This window comes from Chelonia mydas, chromosome 6 (genome assembly GCF_015237465.2).
Source record: "Chelonia mydas isolate rCheMyd1 chromosome 6, rCheMyd1.pri.v2, whole genome shotgun sequence".
Taxonomy (NCBI): Eukaryota; Metazoa; Chordata; order Testudines; family Cheloniidae; genus Chelonia; species Chelonia mydas.
In genome coordinates, this window is record NC_051246.2 from 84,490,046 (window position 1) to 84,504,506 (window position 14,461).

General features: G+C 40.1%; 1 protein-coding gene across 6 annotated transcripts in view; it reads left to right on the forward strand.

Annotated features, from left to right (window-relative positions):
• Positions 1–14,461, forward strand: part of NUBPL (nucleotide binding protein like) — a 153,515-nt gene that overhangs the window by 36,634 nt on the left and 102,420 nt on the right. For all 6 annotated transcript variants that reach the window (XR_005225548.2, XR_006291800.1, XM_043549708.1 and 3 more), the window contains exons 5-6: positions 7,396–7,435; positions 7,541–7,631. Coding sequence is in view for 4 of the 6 variants with exons in the window: in XM_043549708.1 (XP_043405643.1) it covers positions 7,396–7,435; positions 7,541–7,631 (131 nt within the window). In the remaining 2 variants the exon portion in view is untranslated. The remainder of the gene's footprint in view (positions 1–7,395; positions 7,436–7,540; positions 7,632–14,461) is intronic.

Genomic DNA, 14,461 nt, shown 5'->3' on the forward strand with positions numbered 1-14,461 from the left:
CTTAGTGAGTCGTTAAGTATGGAAACCCCAAATCTGCAGGTCCCCACTAACACCATCCCGGCATAGAACTGTCTGTTTAATTTTGCTAAGTGTCACATTCCAGGGTGTAAACAGTGATGGGACATGTCAACACCTGTCCTGCAACCTTGGTAGCCCCAGCAGAATCCTTTGCTTAGGCCCTGCCCAACTAAGTCCTTACTCCTCCGGGACACTCAGCCTGCTTGAAGACAAGGAGCAGGGGTCCAGAGACGGGGAGCCCCTAGTCTGCCCAGAAGATGACTCTTGTGCAGGTGGCTCCTGTCACTGCCACTCCCAGCAGGGACAGGATCCATGATGCCAATCCACAGGATGGGATTATTGGGAGTGAGGGGCATGTGAGGTATGCTCGGGCCCTGGATTGCCTTAATCTAGTCTTGGTGTTAGCTGTCTAGTGACAGCAGTTATGAGAGATGAACCTGCATTTTGTTCCTTCTTGTGTATCATCAGGAGACTAAAATAATGGTACAGAGAAGGGAAAAGAGACTTTTTACACTTTCTCACAGTACAAGAACAAGGTGCCATTCAAACAAATCTGAATAGGAACAGATTTACAGTTGACTCAGTTAAATATAATTAGCTTGTGGAACTCATTACCACAATACCCGTGGTGTCCAAGAGCACAGAAAATATTAAAAAGTTATACTCATTATCCATCTTAATGTCTAATATTAAATTACACTGGATAGGAATTAAAAAAGAATATAAACCATTAATCACTAACTCGGGGGGGGGGGGGAGGGGAGGGATTTAGGTACATTAGTCAATAATTACCTCTTAAAGGGATCTAACACCCTCTTCAGCAGCATCTGGAATTTGCCACTATCATCAAAAACAGAATCTTGGACTTGATGAACAACTAGTTTGAGCCAGTATGTCACTACCTAGAATTACATAGTAAATTGCACTTAGAGTGCTGTCAAGGCTGATTTCTCCACTCTGGCACGTTGAGTGCAGAAGGTGGGAGCCCACAAGGATTCTAAAAATTAATATTGGCCACTCCAGACTGATATTAAACTACAAAGCTTACAGCTTCTCTCTGACCTTGGGTGGGTAGATGCTGCCAAATGCAAAACCCCTTGGAACCCAGGAAGGCTCACTTGGGAATTCCTTCCTGTGCAGTACCCTCAAGACCTTTCACACACACACGCCCCCGTCTGGGGAAGAGAAGGAAAACAAAGGAAATTAGCTGTTGCCCCCAGCTAATTAAACAACATATGCACAAACTTCTTAGGACACCAAAATCCAATCCTGTTCTTAAAAAAGGTAAATTTTATTAAAAACAAAAAGAAAGAAAATACATCTAGAACTTAGGCTTTTGTTAGATTTAAAAAACCCACTTACAAAAATTAAACATCAAGAATAACCTTCTTGCGGTCCAGCTTAAAGGTTACAAGCAAAACAAAAACATTTGGGGTTAGCACAGAAGAGTTCACAAGCCAATAAGAAATAAACCAAGGAGACAAGCACTATTGTGGCTTGAAACTGGGCCTTTCAGGTACTTTATGGGGTCGAGCCTTGAACAGATACGGTGTTGAAGCCTGTCATATTTCCCCTTTTATTCTTTTTCCCTTTGAATGGCTTTACAAATCTGTATTCTTTTCTGTCTCCTAATTTTTTTACTTCTCTCCCTCTTGTCAAAACTCTTTTCTTTTAGTTATGTCCCAAGATGTCAAATCTCCCTTTAACTTCCACAGCCTCATGTCTGTTTTCTTCAGTCCTTTTGTAGTTCTTTCTGTTTAGTCTCATATAGTTTGGAGCCTTCAGATCCTTGACTTGGCCCAAAATCCTCTGTGTTAAACCATGACAGGCTGTCAGTCTTGGAACGTAACTGGAAATTCCTTTTTGGATCCAGGAAAGCAGCAAGTATGTTTTTCTCATTCTTTCAGACAGATAACATCTGAGAATTGCTGTTTACTGTGATTAATATACAGTGTTGCAGAAACTGGAATCCTAATTAAGATGGTGGGGGAAGAATGTACAGTCACTGCAGTACCAAATCAGACATTTTAAAAATCATGTGATGCAAAATTATTCAAGATTTTACAAATGGAGAAGGCTTAAAATCTGCTCCAAATAGCATGTACAGATAGTATATTAACTAAATGGATGACTCAAATAGTCAGTATTGCTTTTATGTTACAGAATACAGCGTATATGCTGCAATACGTCATTCACTCCTTCACTGACATTGTGGCAATGACACACTTTGTCTTGTAGTAAGAGTCTTTTGTGTTTTGGGTGATGAGACATCCTGGAGATGTGAGAAGGTGGGAAATAATGACCTATATTATGATAAACTCAGCTAATGAAGAGCTCTAAAGAAAGCTTTTGTTCACAGTGCAGTGGATTCCTAAGCTTCAGTATAAACTTTGAACAAATACTAGCCTGCTATCATTTTTCTTAAATGCATGTAGAGAGGTTACTGCATGATTTTTATTTAAATAAAATGTTGTGGTAGAGGAATTAGTACTTTTAGTCATAAATACACTGTTAAATCTATAGTTACTACAGGATCTCATGTATAAACTAGCTAGTTTTAAGCATTAAAAATATTGTTTAGAGACTTGCGGGAAAAGACGTTGAGAAATGTAACCATTGGTGCTGCATTTCTTACAGTAGTTTATTTTTACTTTATGCCGAGACTTTTTCTCCTCACCAAAGTAAAATATTAAATAACTTTAGTAAAGCAACAAAACTGACCCACTTTTCTCAGATGTTTTGTTTATAATCAACCGGTTTTGAAGTACTTTGTTATGAGTGAAAGGATGAGAAAAGAAGAATGGCTCAAGTCTACTTCACCACAGACTTCCTGTGTGATCCTGGATAAGTCACATAGTCTCTCTGTGTGTGGCTTGGTTCCCCATCTATAACATGGGGATAATAGTACTACCCTACTTCACAAGAGTCTTGTGAAGATAAATACATTAAAGATTGTGAAATGCTCAAATACTACAGTAATGAGGGCCACGCCAATTCATGCGATAGAGCACAAGAGGTAAACACACATCAAAGTGCAGCTCTGATACCATCATGGGACCTCAGTAGGCAGACCTGTATGCCTGCATGGAATGCCTTTTGAAGCCAGTGGAGCAAGGTGATTATGGACTTGATTTCAAGACCAGGGCTTGCTTATTGCTCAAATGGATTTGGAAAAAACTTGTCAGTTGGTATAGCCAATATAAAATTACCATATTTTTTTTGGTATCTAGACCTCTTTATAGGAAAAACAGTCCTCCTTTCTTGTGTTTGCTGTATCAGTTAAGGTGCTTTTATCAGGTGCTCTCCTGGAACTAGATAAACAGATTGTGAGTTCCTTATTCTCACTGGCAGGCTGTTACTTGCACAAGTACTCATTGTCAACAGGAGTATTCATGTATGTAATCACACATAGTGAGTTAAAACTACTCTACATGAAGTTAGTCAAGGTATTCTCTATCTTCTGAACAAGGAGACCAGCCATGTTTAATGAGCTAAATCACTGGTAGGTCAATAAAATACCTACTGTACATGGTGAGTATTTTTGTAGTCACACAGATGTGTGTGGCACAGGTGGAGCTGGTAGATCCACCTATAGTCAAGATTGTCTAACACTTTCCATTATAAGACCTTGTTTTCAGTTGCCTGTAGCATTGCCAAACTTTAACTGTTTAGGCTGAAATTTTTCACGCAAGGTGTCTGCTTCAGGCTGAATTTTTTGGGAAAGTTTCAACTAAAATGACTTAGGTATTTTTAAAAACAAGGTTATGTTTACAGTTTATGGTTTAGTGGTATCTAAAAATGAGGAAGCATTGTTTTGCCCCTATTATCAATAGTAAGAATCTTTTACACTGAAAAGCCTTAACACCTCATTCTTTGGAGCAGTGACTTGAAATTCAGTATAGGGGGTTTTGCTTTTTGTTGCTCCCATGAAAATCTGCCCAACTTTGGCCAAGTTGTAAACCTCTGAAAAATCTCAGTTTGCACATGCTCAGAGTGAATGAACATGGTGCATGCTCAGGCTGATCAGGACTTCTGTAATTGCTCGTCTTGGAAGCTGGAGGGCTGCTGTGGTTCCAGGCCCCAGCACTGAGAGCAGGGAGACTTGTGCTCTCCATTCTTCCCCTGCTGGTGCCCAGACAGCATAGAGAAGGAGCAAGGCGCCTGACTCAAATGCAAAGGGGTAAGGAGCTAAAGGGGGAGGGGAGGTGAACACTTGGGCACAGGGACATGGGCTGGGGATGAGCTGTTGTCTGTAGGACCTTGCCTCGTTTGGTGTAGAAGTTGGAAAGTGTATAGTGAATGAGATAGGAGATTGCAGAAAGAGAGAGGATGGTTTTGTGATTAAGGCAGTTGGATGCTGCCCTGGAGAACTGGATTCTACCCAGGCCGCTATCACAGAGTTCCTGTGTAATGTTGGGCAAGTCAATTACATCAGAATTTTCACAAGTGGCAACTAACTGAGTGTTCCTTATTTTAAGTGTGCCCATTTGAGATGGCTGGAGCCAAATTTTGCATAAGTGCTAACAACTGCAACTGAAGTTGTCTGGAGGGGGTTTTGTTTTTAAACATATAATGTTATTAAAAATGCTAATTGTGCTCAAAACTACTCTTGGCATGTCAACTTGGGAGTCCCAGATAGTGGACATTTCTAACAATTTTGGCCTTAATCTTTGTCTCAGATGCCTGTCAGTAAAACAGATATAATAAGACCACTTCATCTCACAGGGGTGTTGTGAACATAAATTTATTAATGTTTGTGAAGCACTCACAAGCTACAATGATGAAAGTCATAGAAAAGCCCATGGAGAGATTAATAATTTTGTATTCCTTCCAGGGCTTGGACAGTGTATGTTAAATAAGCTCTGGGGCCACACATTGAATGATGAGGATAAAAAGAAATAACTACTCATTCATTGAACATTGTCCATCCTGTGCACTGAATGATGAAGCATCCTGTGGAACAAATAATATATGATCATGTAATTAAAGACTCTGTCATAATGCATGCACACAAAGGGACCAAATCTAGATTGCATAGGCAACCTTAATTCTGGTATTCCTGACTTCTGAGTGTTTGACTTTGCAAACTTTCTAATATTTTTAGTGTAATCATACATACAACACGTGATTATCCCTGTAAAGAATATTGTTGGTGTTGTTTTAAGTTGAAATGCAAAGGCTGGGAAGATTAACATTGTGAAATAGTCTTTTCAAGATTGTAGTAGCAGGGATTGCCATCAGGAGCATATATATGCTTTCCAGTCACTTGTTTAACTATTTTTCCACAAAATCAAACTCCTGTGATGGCAAAAGTCTATCTATCTCAGCTACATGCTATGCTTCCTCAAAAGAGATTTGCTAGGTGTGATGGTTCTCAGGGTACGCAGGAGTATGGGGGGGGACAGCTCAGTGGTTTGAGCATTGGCCTGCTAAACCCAGGGTTGTGAGCTCAATTCTTGAGGGGGCCATTTAGGGATCTGGGGCAAAAATTGGGGATTGGTCCTGCTTTGAGCAGGAGGTTGGACTAGATGACCTCCTGAGGTCCCTTCCAACCCTGATATTCTATGGTTCTATCTTGTTACCCCCCTGCCTCTAGTGAGAGGTAGCCTTGCACATATTGGTTGGGTATTAGCTTTCTAACTCCACCAGCGTGTTAGCCACTCAGGCACTCTTCTCTGGGCAATGGCAGCCCTGTCTTTGCCTTACAGATTAACAAGAGATGCACCCTTGTACCTAAATCACCTTTGAAGCATTCCCCTGTGATGTCCAGCCCCTGACGCTAACATTCACAGAAATCCCAGATTCTCTGCTCCCAAAGAAGCAATGTACCCCAGTTTTACCTTAAACCACTGCTCCTGGATAACACACAGCAGTTGTAATAAAACAAGAGAAAGTTTATTTAAGAAAGAATAGAGAGTGGTAGAAACAAATGATTACAGTATAAAATAAAATCATAAAATGGGAAGTAGGGCCTACATTTATTAATAATTACCTTTTCCTTCTAATCAAGTAGGTTTTCATTCCCAAAGTTTAATCTGTTGCAGAACTGGCTGGCTTCACCTGAAGCAGGATCCAAACTTCCATAAAAACCACCCTTTTCCACAAGGTGTTTCCTCTCCTCACTCTGTATTACACTGAAACAGTCTTTTGTGTGTCTTCATAGACAGAGAGATCCTGTGTGTAATAATGTTCCTTTTTACTTCCAAGAAGTTTTGATTGTTTGCAGTTGTCTCTGATGGTTTACCAGTGCTAGTTTTGGGATGGAGCAAGGCTAGATACTTGAGACTTGCATTACATACCCGACTAACCAGGGAGGAGCAACAACTTCCTCCTGCTCCAATTGGCCATCACGTATTATTCCACTGTGACTAACTTTTATGTCCAAGTCTGTAAAGCATAGTTTCAATGTAGTTACATTGTTCCATAAATATTACTTGTATGCACATATCAGAATGATTGAGTCTTCACAAGTTATGAGCTTTCTGTAGATACCTTACATGTTATCCCTTGTGGATAAATACTCTGTAAGATATGTTTGGTGCTCTCATCTGAGATGACAGTTTTTTGCGAAGAACAGGGAGGAATCTTTGGCAAGGGGCCTCTGGGTCACACCAGGGTGTTGCATTCATCGGCTATATTCATATCTTAACTATTCATTGTAAGGTAGACCTGCTCTCCTCACCATATACAGCTTGTGATTAACAAGTCCTACAGGTTTTGGTAGAAGGCTAACAAAGGAAATACGTAAGGTATCAATGATTGATCACGTGGTATCCTAGGCAGACCACTTGAGAAAGCTTGATCTCTCTTTTTGCATAGGATGTCGCAGAAGGCATGGTTGAGTTGGTATTGATGCCCTCTAATAGAGATATATCTGAAGGCTGAAGCCTGAGCTAGTAGAGATTGAGGGCAGATCTACTCTTAAAAAGCTGTGCTTCTGTAGTGCTTTAGTGAAGATGCTACCAAGCTGTTGGGAGAGTTAATCCATGTCCACGAGAGGTAGCTATGTCAATGGGACAAGCTCTACGGTCAATATAGCGCTGTCTATGCCTGGGGTTAGGTAGGTATAAGTACGTCGCTCAGAAGTGTGAATTTTTCACACCTTTGAGCGATGCCGTTTTACTGATGAAAGTTTTTGTAGTGTAGACCTGGCCTCAGTTTCTAAGAAAGGGATGGGACCGAGAACTCACCATCATGCAGATAGCTACTTTGAAAATGTGGCTAGATAGAGAGAATACTGGAGGAGCTGAGGCAGCTCCTACTGCTGATTTGGGTGAAAAACTACCTCAGTAAGACTATGTGAGGAAGTATGTATTTATGAATCTAAAGTAATTGCTTAGTTTTTTAAAAAATCGAATAATTTTGTTTCTATTTTAGAAAACTTAATGAGACCCCTTAAGAACTATGGCATTGCATGGTGAGCATATGTTTTATTTTAAATCAAGCTACTTTACAGATGTATTTCAGATAATTTTATTTTGTATCCTGTTTGAAAGATAAATTTTTTGCTTTACTGTTTCAGTATGTCGATGGGTTTCTTGGTAGAAGAGACTGCACCAGTTGTGTGGAGAGGACTCATGGTAATGTCAGCTATAGAGAAATTGTTGAGGCAGGTAAGGTGTTACCTAAAATGTTTTTTTTGCTTGATAGAAAAAAGTGCCTCTGTTGAAGGCTGAACTCCAAGCTGAGCAATTGTTGAAAGAAATGCCCTTTGTGTGCAATGTTTGAATGTGTGTTGCACATTCACAATGTGTCAAATGTGCGTTTTCCATGACTTAGTGTTTTGCACTGGCTTTTAGGTACTGCAAAAGGGAAAATACGCTTTATAGTAATTAACTTTCTTCTTAATATCAGTCACTTCAGGGGAAATTTCAAAGACTGAAATGGCACTTAACTCCCATTGAAACTTGGTGGGAGTCATGCTTAACTGTTAGAAAATCTATTCCTTTATGTCCAGTTGAAAGTTGCAGGATTAATACACCAATGACAAGGAATGTGCATAAATAAAATAAGCATACCGCTAGTGTGGAAATGGACACTTGTGAAAATAGTCCAGTGTAGGAGCAGAGTTCAGAATGACCCTGCTTCAGTCAGATACTTAAACATATGCCTAACTTCAAGCTTGTGAGTAGTCCTCATGATATCAGTGTTTTCAGTGTCACTGCTCATAATTTTCTTGAATGGATGTTCAGAGCCGAGACTTTATTTCTGTTAAGAATTAAAATCTCTGGGTATTCCATTCATTTTGGTTCCTATACATTCAGTTTATGTATTGAATTTAAAAACAGGTATCTTCCACTTAACTATGGTGGGCTTTCAACCCTACTGAGGGTTAGAGAATTGAACCTAAGCATTAGGAAAGAGGAAAAGTAAAACTTGATGCATTTCAGTATGCTCCTCAGACAAAGCTGTGGTAGGGGCCACGCATGCTTAAAGTATTCAACTCCAAAGTTGATCTTTTCTTATACTTTTTGTGGGTTTTATACTATTTTTTTAAATGGTGGTGTTTTCAGATTTGACTAAATCAGATGTAGATATTTGAATATGAATACAAGGAACCATGCATGTCTTTAGGACCAACTTTCTTCACACGTTTGTTTATTCACCTACCACCCAGATAGGGTGCTCATGTGTATACTGTATGAAAATTGTTAGACATTGTCTCTGTGTAATGCAAATTTATCATTAGTTAATGTATTCATTTTCTGGTTATGGCATTCGGAAGATGGGTGGCTTTTTTGTTTGTTGGCAGACCTATTTTCCCTTCTCAATATGAATGGAACTATGATGTACTAATGAACTAAAAGAAATGCATTAAGGTTACATGTTTAGGCTTTTGCATAGTGGCCCACATTGCTCACTGTTGACATCTATTTCAGTGATTTAAAAAAATACAGCTAAGCGACTGCAAGAGTTCTGCTTGACCTCAGCAAGTTCTTCCAAATCACTTCATTCCCAGCCTGTTCCCATCCTAGTGCTGTTGATTTCCCCTGTTTCTGGTACAGGCTTCACAATAGGTCTTTGTGGTTAACATCCCACCAATCAGATAAGCCATAATTTAGGGGGAGGATATTTTTCTGCATTAATAATGTGCCAGTGGCTGGGACAGGCAACTCCATCTCCTTGGCACGCTGTGTTGGTTAAGATCACAAAAGCTACAGAACCTAAAACTTCAGAGATGATGCTGAAATCAGCACCTGCTGTATTCACAAACCAGTCTCTGGGAGACCAAGGATTTTTGGCAGGCAGACCATTGCTATTATTTCAATCATTGGTATCGCCAAAGGGGAAGCAGATGCCAGTTTCCTTTTCCAGGGTGCTGATAATGGCATGTAATGAGTTGGTTGTTACCTAGCAACTAAAGAAGCAGTTGCACTCCAGCAGATCCTTCATTAGGAATGAGACATAGTTCCTTGACTATGGGGGCATTACTGATTTTCCTGAGAATGGAATTTTGCTTTTGAATGAGGCAGGTTTAAACTGCTAGTGGTTTTTGTTTTTTGGCAAGAATTTTCTTGTGTGTGCGTGTGTGGACTAGTCTCCATTAATCTTCCATAAAAAGAAATTGTTGACTTCCTCTCCAGGAAAAAAGAAACTCATAGATCACAGGAAGCATCAGTAGATTCCAGTGCACAGGTAGTTTTTAGTAAATTACTAATAAATTAGCCACCTTGACACATGCTATTTTAATACCTTTAAGAGGTTATGAAATTTCCTAGTCACATGATTACCAGTCAGTCTTGAGATCGGTTTAATTGTAGGGCTGATAGAGCTGTGGTTGGGGCACCTAAATTACAGAGGAACCCGACATTCCATATTATTATTAAATATGGTAGTGTTCCATTATACATTGGAAATTATATAGTGATATTTAGGGGTTCTTAAATCTCTCTCTCTAGGACTTGAGTTCTCTTAATCTGTCACTGATCAGTTCCAGCCATTAACTGTTGTTCAACAGGATTATTTTTTAGTCTGAGGTTTGATCCTTTGCAGGAGATCAAAATTCTTCTAGTTGTTTGTATTCACATTTAATCTCTTAGTAGTTTAAAGCAGGTCCTCAAGAAATAGCTCATTCTCCCCCTTCAGCTACAGATAAACAATCCAAATTACTCTCTTAATCGAGGTTTATAGTATAATATATTGAATTTAAGGAGCTCCCAGACATTCAGACAAGGAGATAAAATATTAAGTAACGTTTCTGAGATAATTAAGTCAGGCAGCTCTGAGACTGCTAATGTAGTTTATGGCATCAAATAGAAAAAGTTCATATGTTTTCCCATTAAAAATAGGTAATACTGTTTAATGTTCTTTATCAGTTTGAGTACAAAACCTACTTATGCATTCTGGTGTATAGCTTTGCACCATTAAGTACATTTAACAAGCTCTTATTTCTTTTTTTTAATATGCAAATAAACTTGGTCCGCAGCATCTGATCAGTGCTTCAGAAATTCCAGTGAGGAATCAGAAGGTTTAGGGTGCAAATTCATTATGTGATGATGGATCTGGACAACAGTATTGATGGTACTTAACCACCTTTAGTCTCTCTCTCCCATTTTTTTGGAACCTCTGCGGTTCACGGATATAAAATTCTTTTTTTTGTAAAGTAAATTGTGTTACTAATAATACTTAGCACTTACTGTGTATAGCATCTTACACTCTCACATTCCAAAATTCTTTGTAAACATCAAGCCTCACAATAACCCTTTGAGGTAGGGAAACTAGTGTTAAACGCGTTTTAAATAAGGGACACACGGATAGTTTGTCCAAGGGTCTCATACATAGTATGTAACAGAACCAAGAACAATGTGATCTGTGTTACAACCTGGCCTACTATCCCTCTGTAATGTCACCTGTATGTTGCAAGTGGATCTAATTCCTTGTGCTTCCAAGCCAACTGGGTCTGGGCAGTTTCTAGTCACTATTTTGAGCTGTGTGTCTGTAAGGCACACTCCCAGGTGCAGACCTCTTCTCTGAGCCTGTCCTTGGGACCTGGGACTCCACAGTTCAGCCACCCCAGAGCCTGACTTCAAAAGGTCCACCCCTAAAGTTGCTTAAACACTCTCCTTCATGGGCCTCGGAGAGCTCATACTCTGGTATGAGGGCATATAGGGAGAAATGGACCCGCCACCACTCCAGTTCTTTATCAACTGCCTGCAGCTTGAGACAGAGCATTATGGTATTGTCTAGCTAGCCCGTGGCTTGCTACACCTCTCGCTAAAATTTCTGTATTTTCTTAGAATTTTTTCTTCCTTTACTTTTGGTTTAGCACAATTTCTGCTTTTGAAAAGGAGAGTTTCTGCCCTTTTTTTTTTTTTTATGCTCAATTCGGACATTTGAATCGTTGCCTCAAGTGCAGGTTATGCCCATGATCCTAAGCTTCAAAACCTGCCAGACCTGCCCGTAGATCTTTCCCCCGCATTGGTGGACATTCACTTCGCTTCCCAAGGAGTTTCCCATCCCCTCAAAATGTAAGATCAGCTCAGGTTTTAAGAGCAAATCTAAGAAATTCAGGGTAGGACAGGCTCAGACTTCTGTTAATGGAGTACTTGCTGAGACGCATGGGATCTGAGTCAGGCCTCTGTACATCAGATCCTCTGAGAGCTCCAGTTTATCATCTCTACTGCTACGATAAGCAAAGAAGAGAAGGCCCCTTCCCCAGAACGGAATAAGGGAAAGGAAAAGTCATTCCTTTGATCTGGGTCTCAGGAGACCTCGCTTCATTACGGGTGCTGCTGAGGCGCCTGTCCTCTCCAGTACTGAGACCACAGTACTGACTAAGAAGACCATGCCACTTACTGAGAAATCATCTGGTAAACTATATAAAGTGATACCTATATTGGCACCAGATTGTGTGTCTGCGAGAACTCCAGAGCTTGGCCTAAATCATCGTTGTAGCCTGCAGCAATCACACATGAAGGACTTACCAGTTGTACTTCAGTACTGTCTCTGGTACCACTAGATATTCTGACTCCCGGTGTTTCCTATCCAGAGTCCCTGGTACTCTCCAGTCTTTTGAGCCGTGAGCCCTTTCAGCTCCTGGAAGAGCCTGAGTCACTGTTACTGAGGGGTACCAAGAGACACTCCCCACTGCTACTCTGTCATCTGCTGGAGCCTACTTACCCTCTGCTACCAACTTGAATGATGTCTTGCTGTCTGGTACTGTCGTGGCCTCCAGTCCCTAATAAATGCTTTGAGGGTTCACAGACACATTTCTGGACAGTATGAACTCGACACCATCCAATAGCTTCTTATCAACAGCTTCTGGTACCTATACAATTACAGGATCCCTTTTGGCTCCCACTACTGACTCTTCCACTGGTACCAATACCATTTCCCTTCCCCCTCCCGTCCCCAGTTGACACAGTAAATGAGTCCTCCTCAGAATCAGGTGTGTCTAAACAGCGTTCGCCTTTTCAATCTCCTTCAATCAGGGTACAGTCTGACGATGAAACATTTAGCAGGGGATACACTTAACTCTGGCAAGGACAATATTGGGGTCCTGCCCCTTTCTCTTACACCCCACCAAAGTGAGCTGCTTGAACCCCCTGGGCCACTTATGGTGACCAGTTCTACAGGGTGCCATCTCATAAGAGGGCAAGTCAAGAGTCACAAATGCCGTCTTCTAGTCTTTCTACACAGCACACATTACAGGGGTGAAAGAGCCGCCTGAGGAAAGGAGCCTTCCCGCAGATCTTCCAATAGGCCACACAATCCCACAGGGGTGGGCTACTCTGTTGACTCCAACCAGTAGGCCACGCTGTCCTGGTGGAAGGGCCGCTTATTGACTCTGGCCACTGGGCCCCGCTGGCCTGGGAGGAAGCACCGCTTTATTGACACTGGCCACTAGGCTGTACTACCACATTTGATAGGGTCATGAACGAGGGACCTAACTGACTGCTTTTCAGTTTTTTTCCTCCTTCTCGCCGTATGTGACCTGCACCTAACCCTGCAACAGTGCTTTACAAAAATATTGAGAAGTAACCATATGTCAACATAACTGTGAAATGTAATAGCTATAATAGCAATGGTTTCTTATTGTAGGGGGAAAAATAAAGCAAAGCAAACTCCAGTATAGTTAGCAACAGAGCTTTGCATATCAAATTACTATTCATGTTGACATTCTGCTGTTATAACATTATTTCAAGTCTGTTTTTAAAGAACAGTCATTGTTTTGAATACCAGTGAATACCAGTCATTGTTCTGTTGAGAGATGATCAAAATATTTCCGTTACAATGCATTCCATTAACATAAGAGTAGTCATGCAATATTTTTGGTTAGTCATAACTTACCATAGTAATCACAGATTCTAGTTACTAAAGCATCCCATGCTTTCAATGTTGTCGTAGCATCAGGTGAAATGCTAAATTCGTTCTTACCCTTTTCCAGGACAGTACAAGTAATATATATAATAGACCCTTCAAAATTCTTCAGTGCCATCACACTTGTACAACATTAAAGTTACTAATTGCCATGTTACCAAGGCCTTTCATTCCATTATTATGAAAAGAGGAGAAGGGCCAAATGAAATCTGTTACTGTAAATAAGTTTAAATTCAAATCTCAACTTCTGTTGTTTGGGTCCATCTCTAATATATATTAAATGCAAGAGATGCAAATAGTTGTGTTAACATAAGATGGCCAGCTTGGGTGTATGTATGTGTTTTTATTTAATTTAAAAAAAAAAAAAAAAAAAAAGGTAGTGAAAAAGATAATATCTGACAGTCAGGTGTTTAGTAGGTTGCTAAAGTTGAGCTACACAAAAAGTACAGAATTTTTAAATTAGTTGTATGGGTGTGTGAAGTCTAGCAGAAAGACTGCCTGACTTGCTAGACTCCCTCTAACTATGTTAAAGAGGGTAGGAAAATATCAGTTTTATTATATGAATTGTAATTGATGGCAAGAGGGACATGAAAAGGTGTAAACTGCTTTCCCAAAACACTGCCAAACTGCAATTTAGCATTCTATACATATAAAATGATGGGGTCTAAATTGACTGTTACCACTCAAGGAAGAGATCTTGGAGTCATAGTGTATAGGACTCTGAAAACATCCACTCAGCGTGCAGTGGCAGTCAAAAAAGCTAACAGAATGTTGGGAATAATTAAGAAAGGGATAGATAATAAAACAGAAAATATCACATTGCCTCTATATAAATCCATGGTATGCGCACATCTTGAATATTGTGTACAGATGTGGTTGCCTCATTTTAAAAAAGGTATATTGGAATTGGAAAAGTTTCAGAAAAGGGGCAACAAAAATTATTAGGGGTTTGGAATGGCTGCCATATGAGGAGAGATTAATAAGACTGGGACTTTTCAGCTTGGAAAAGAGAGAACTAAGGGGGGATATGATAGAGATCTATAAAATCATGACTGGTGTGGAGAAAGTAAATAAGGAAGTATTATTTATTCCTCATAACACACGAACTACAGGTCACCAACTG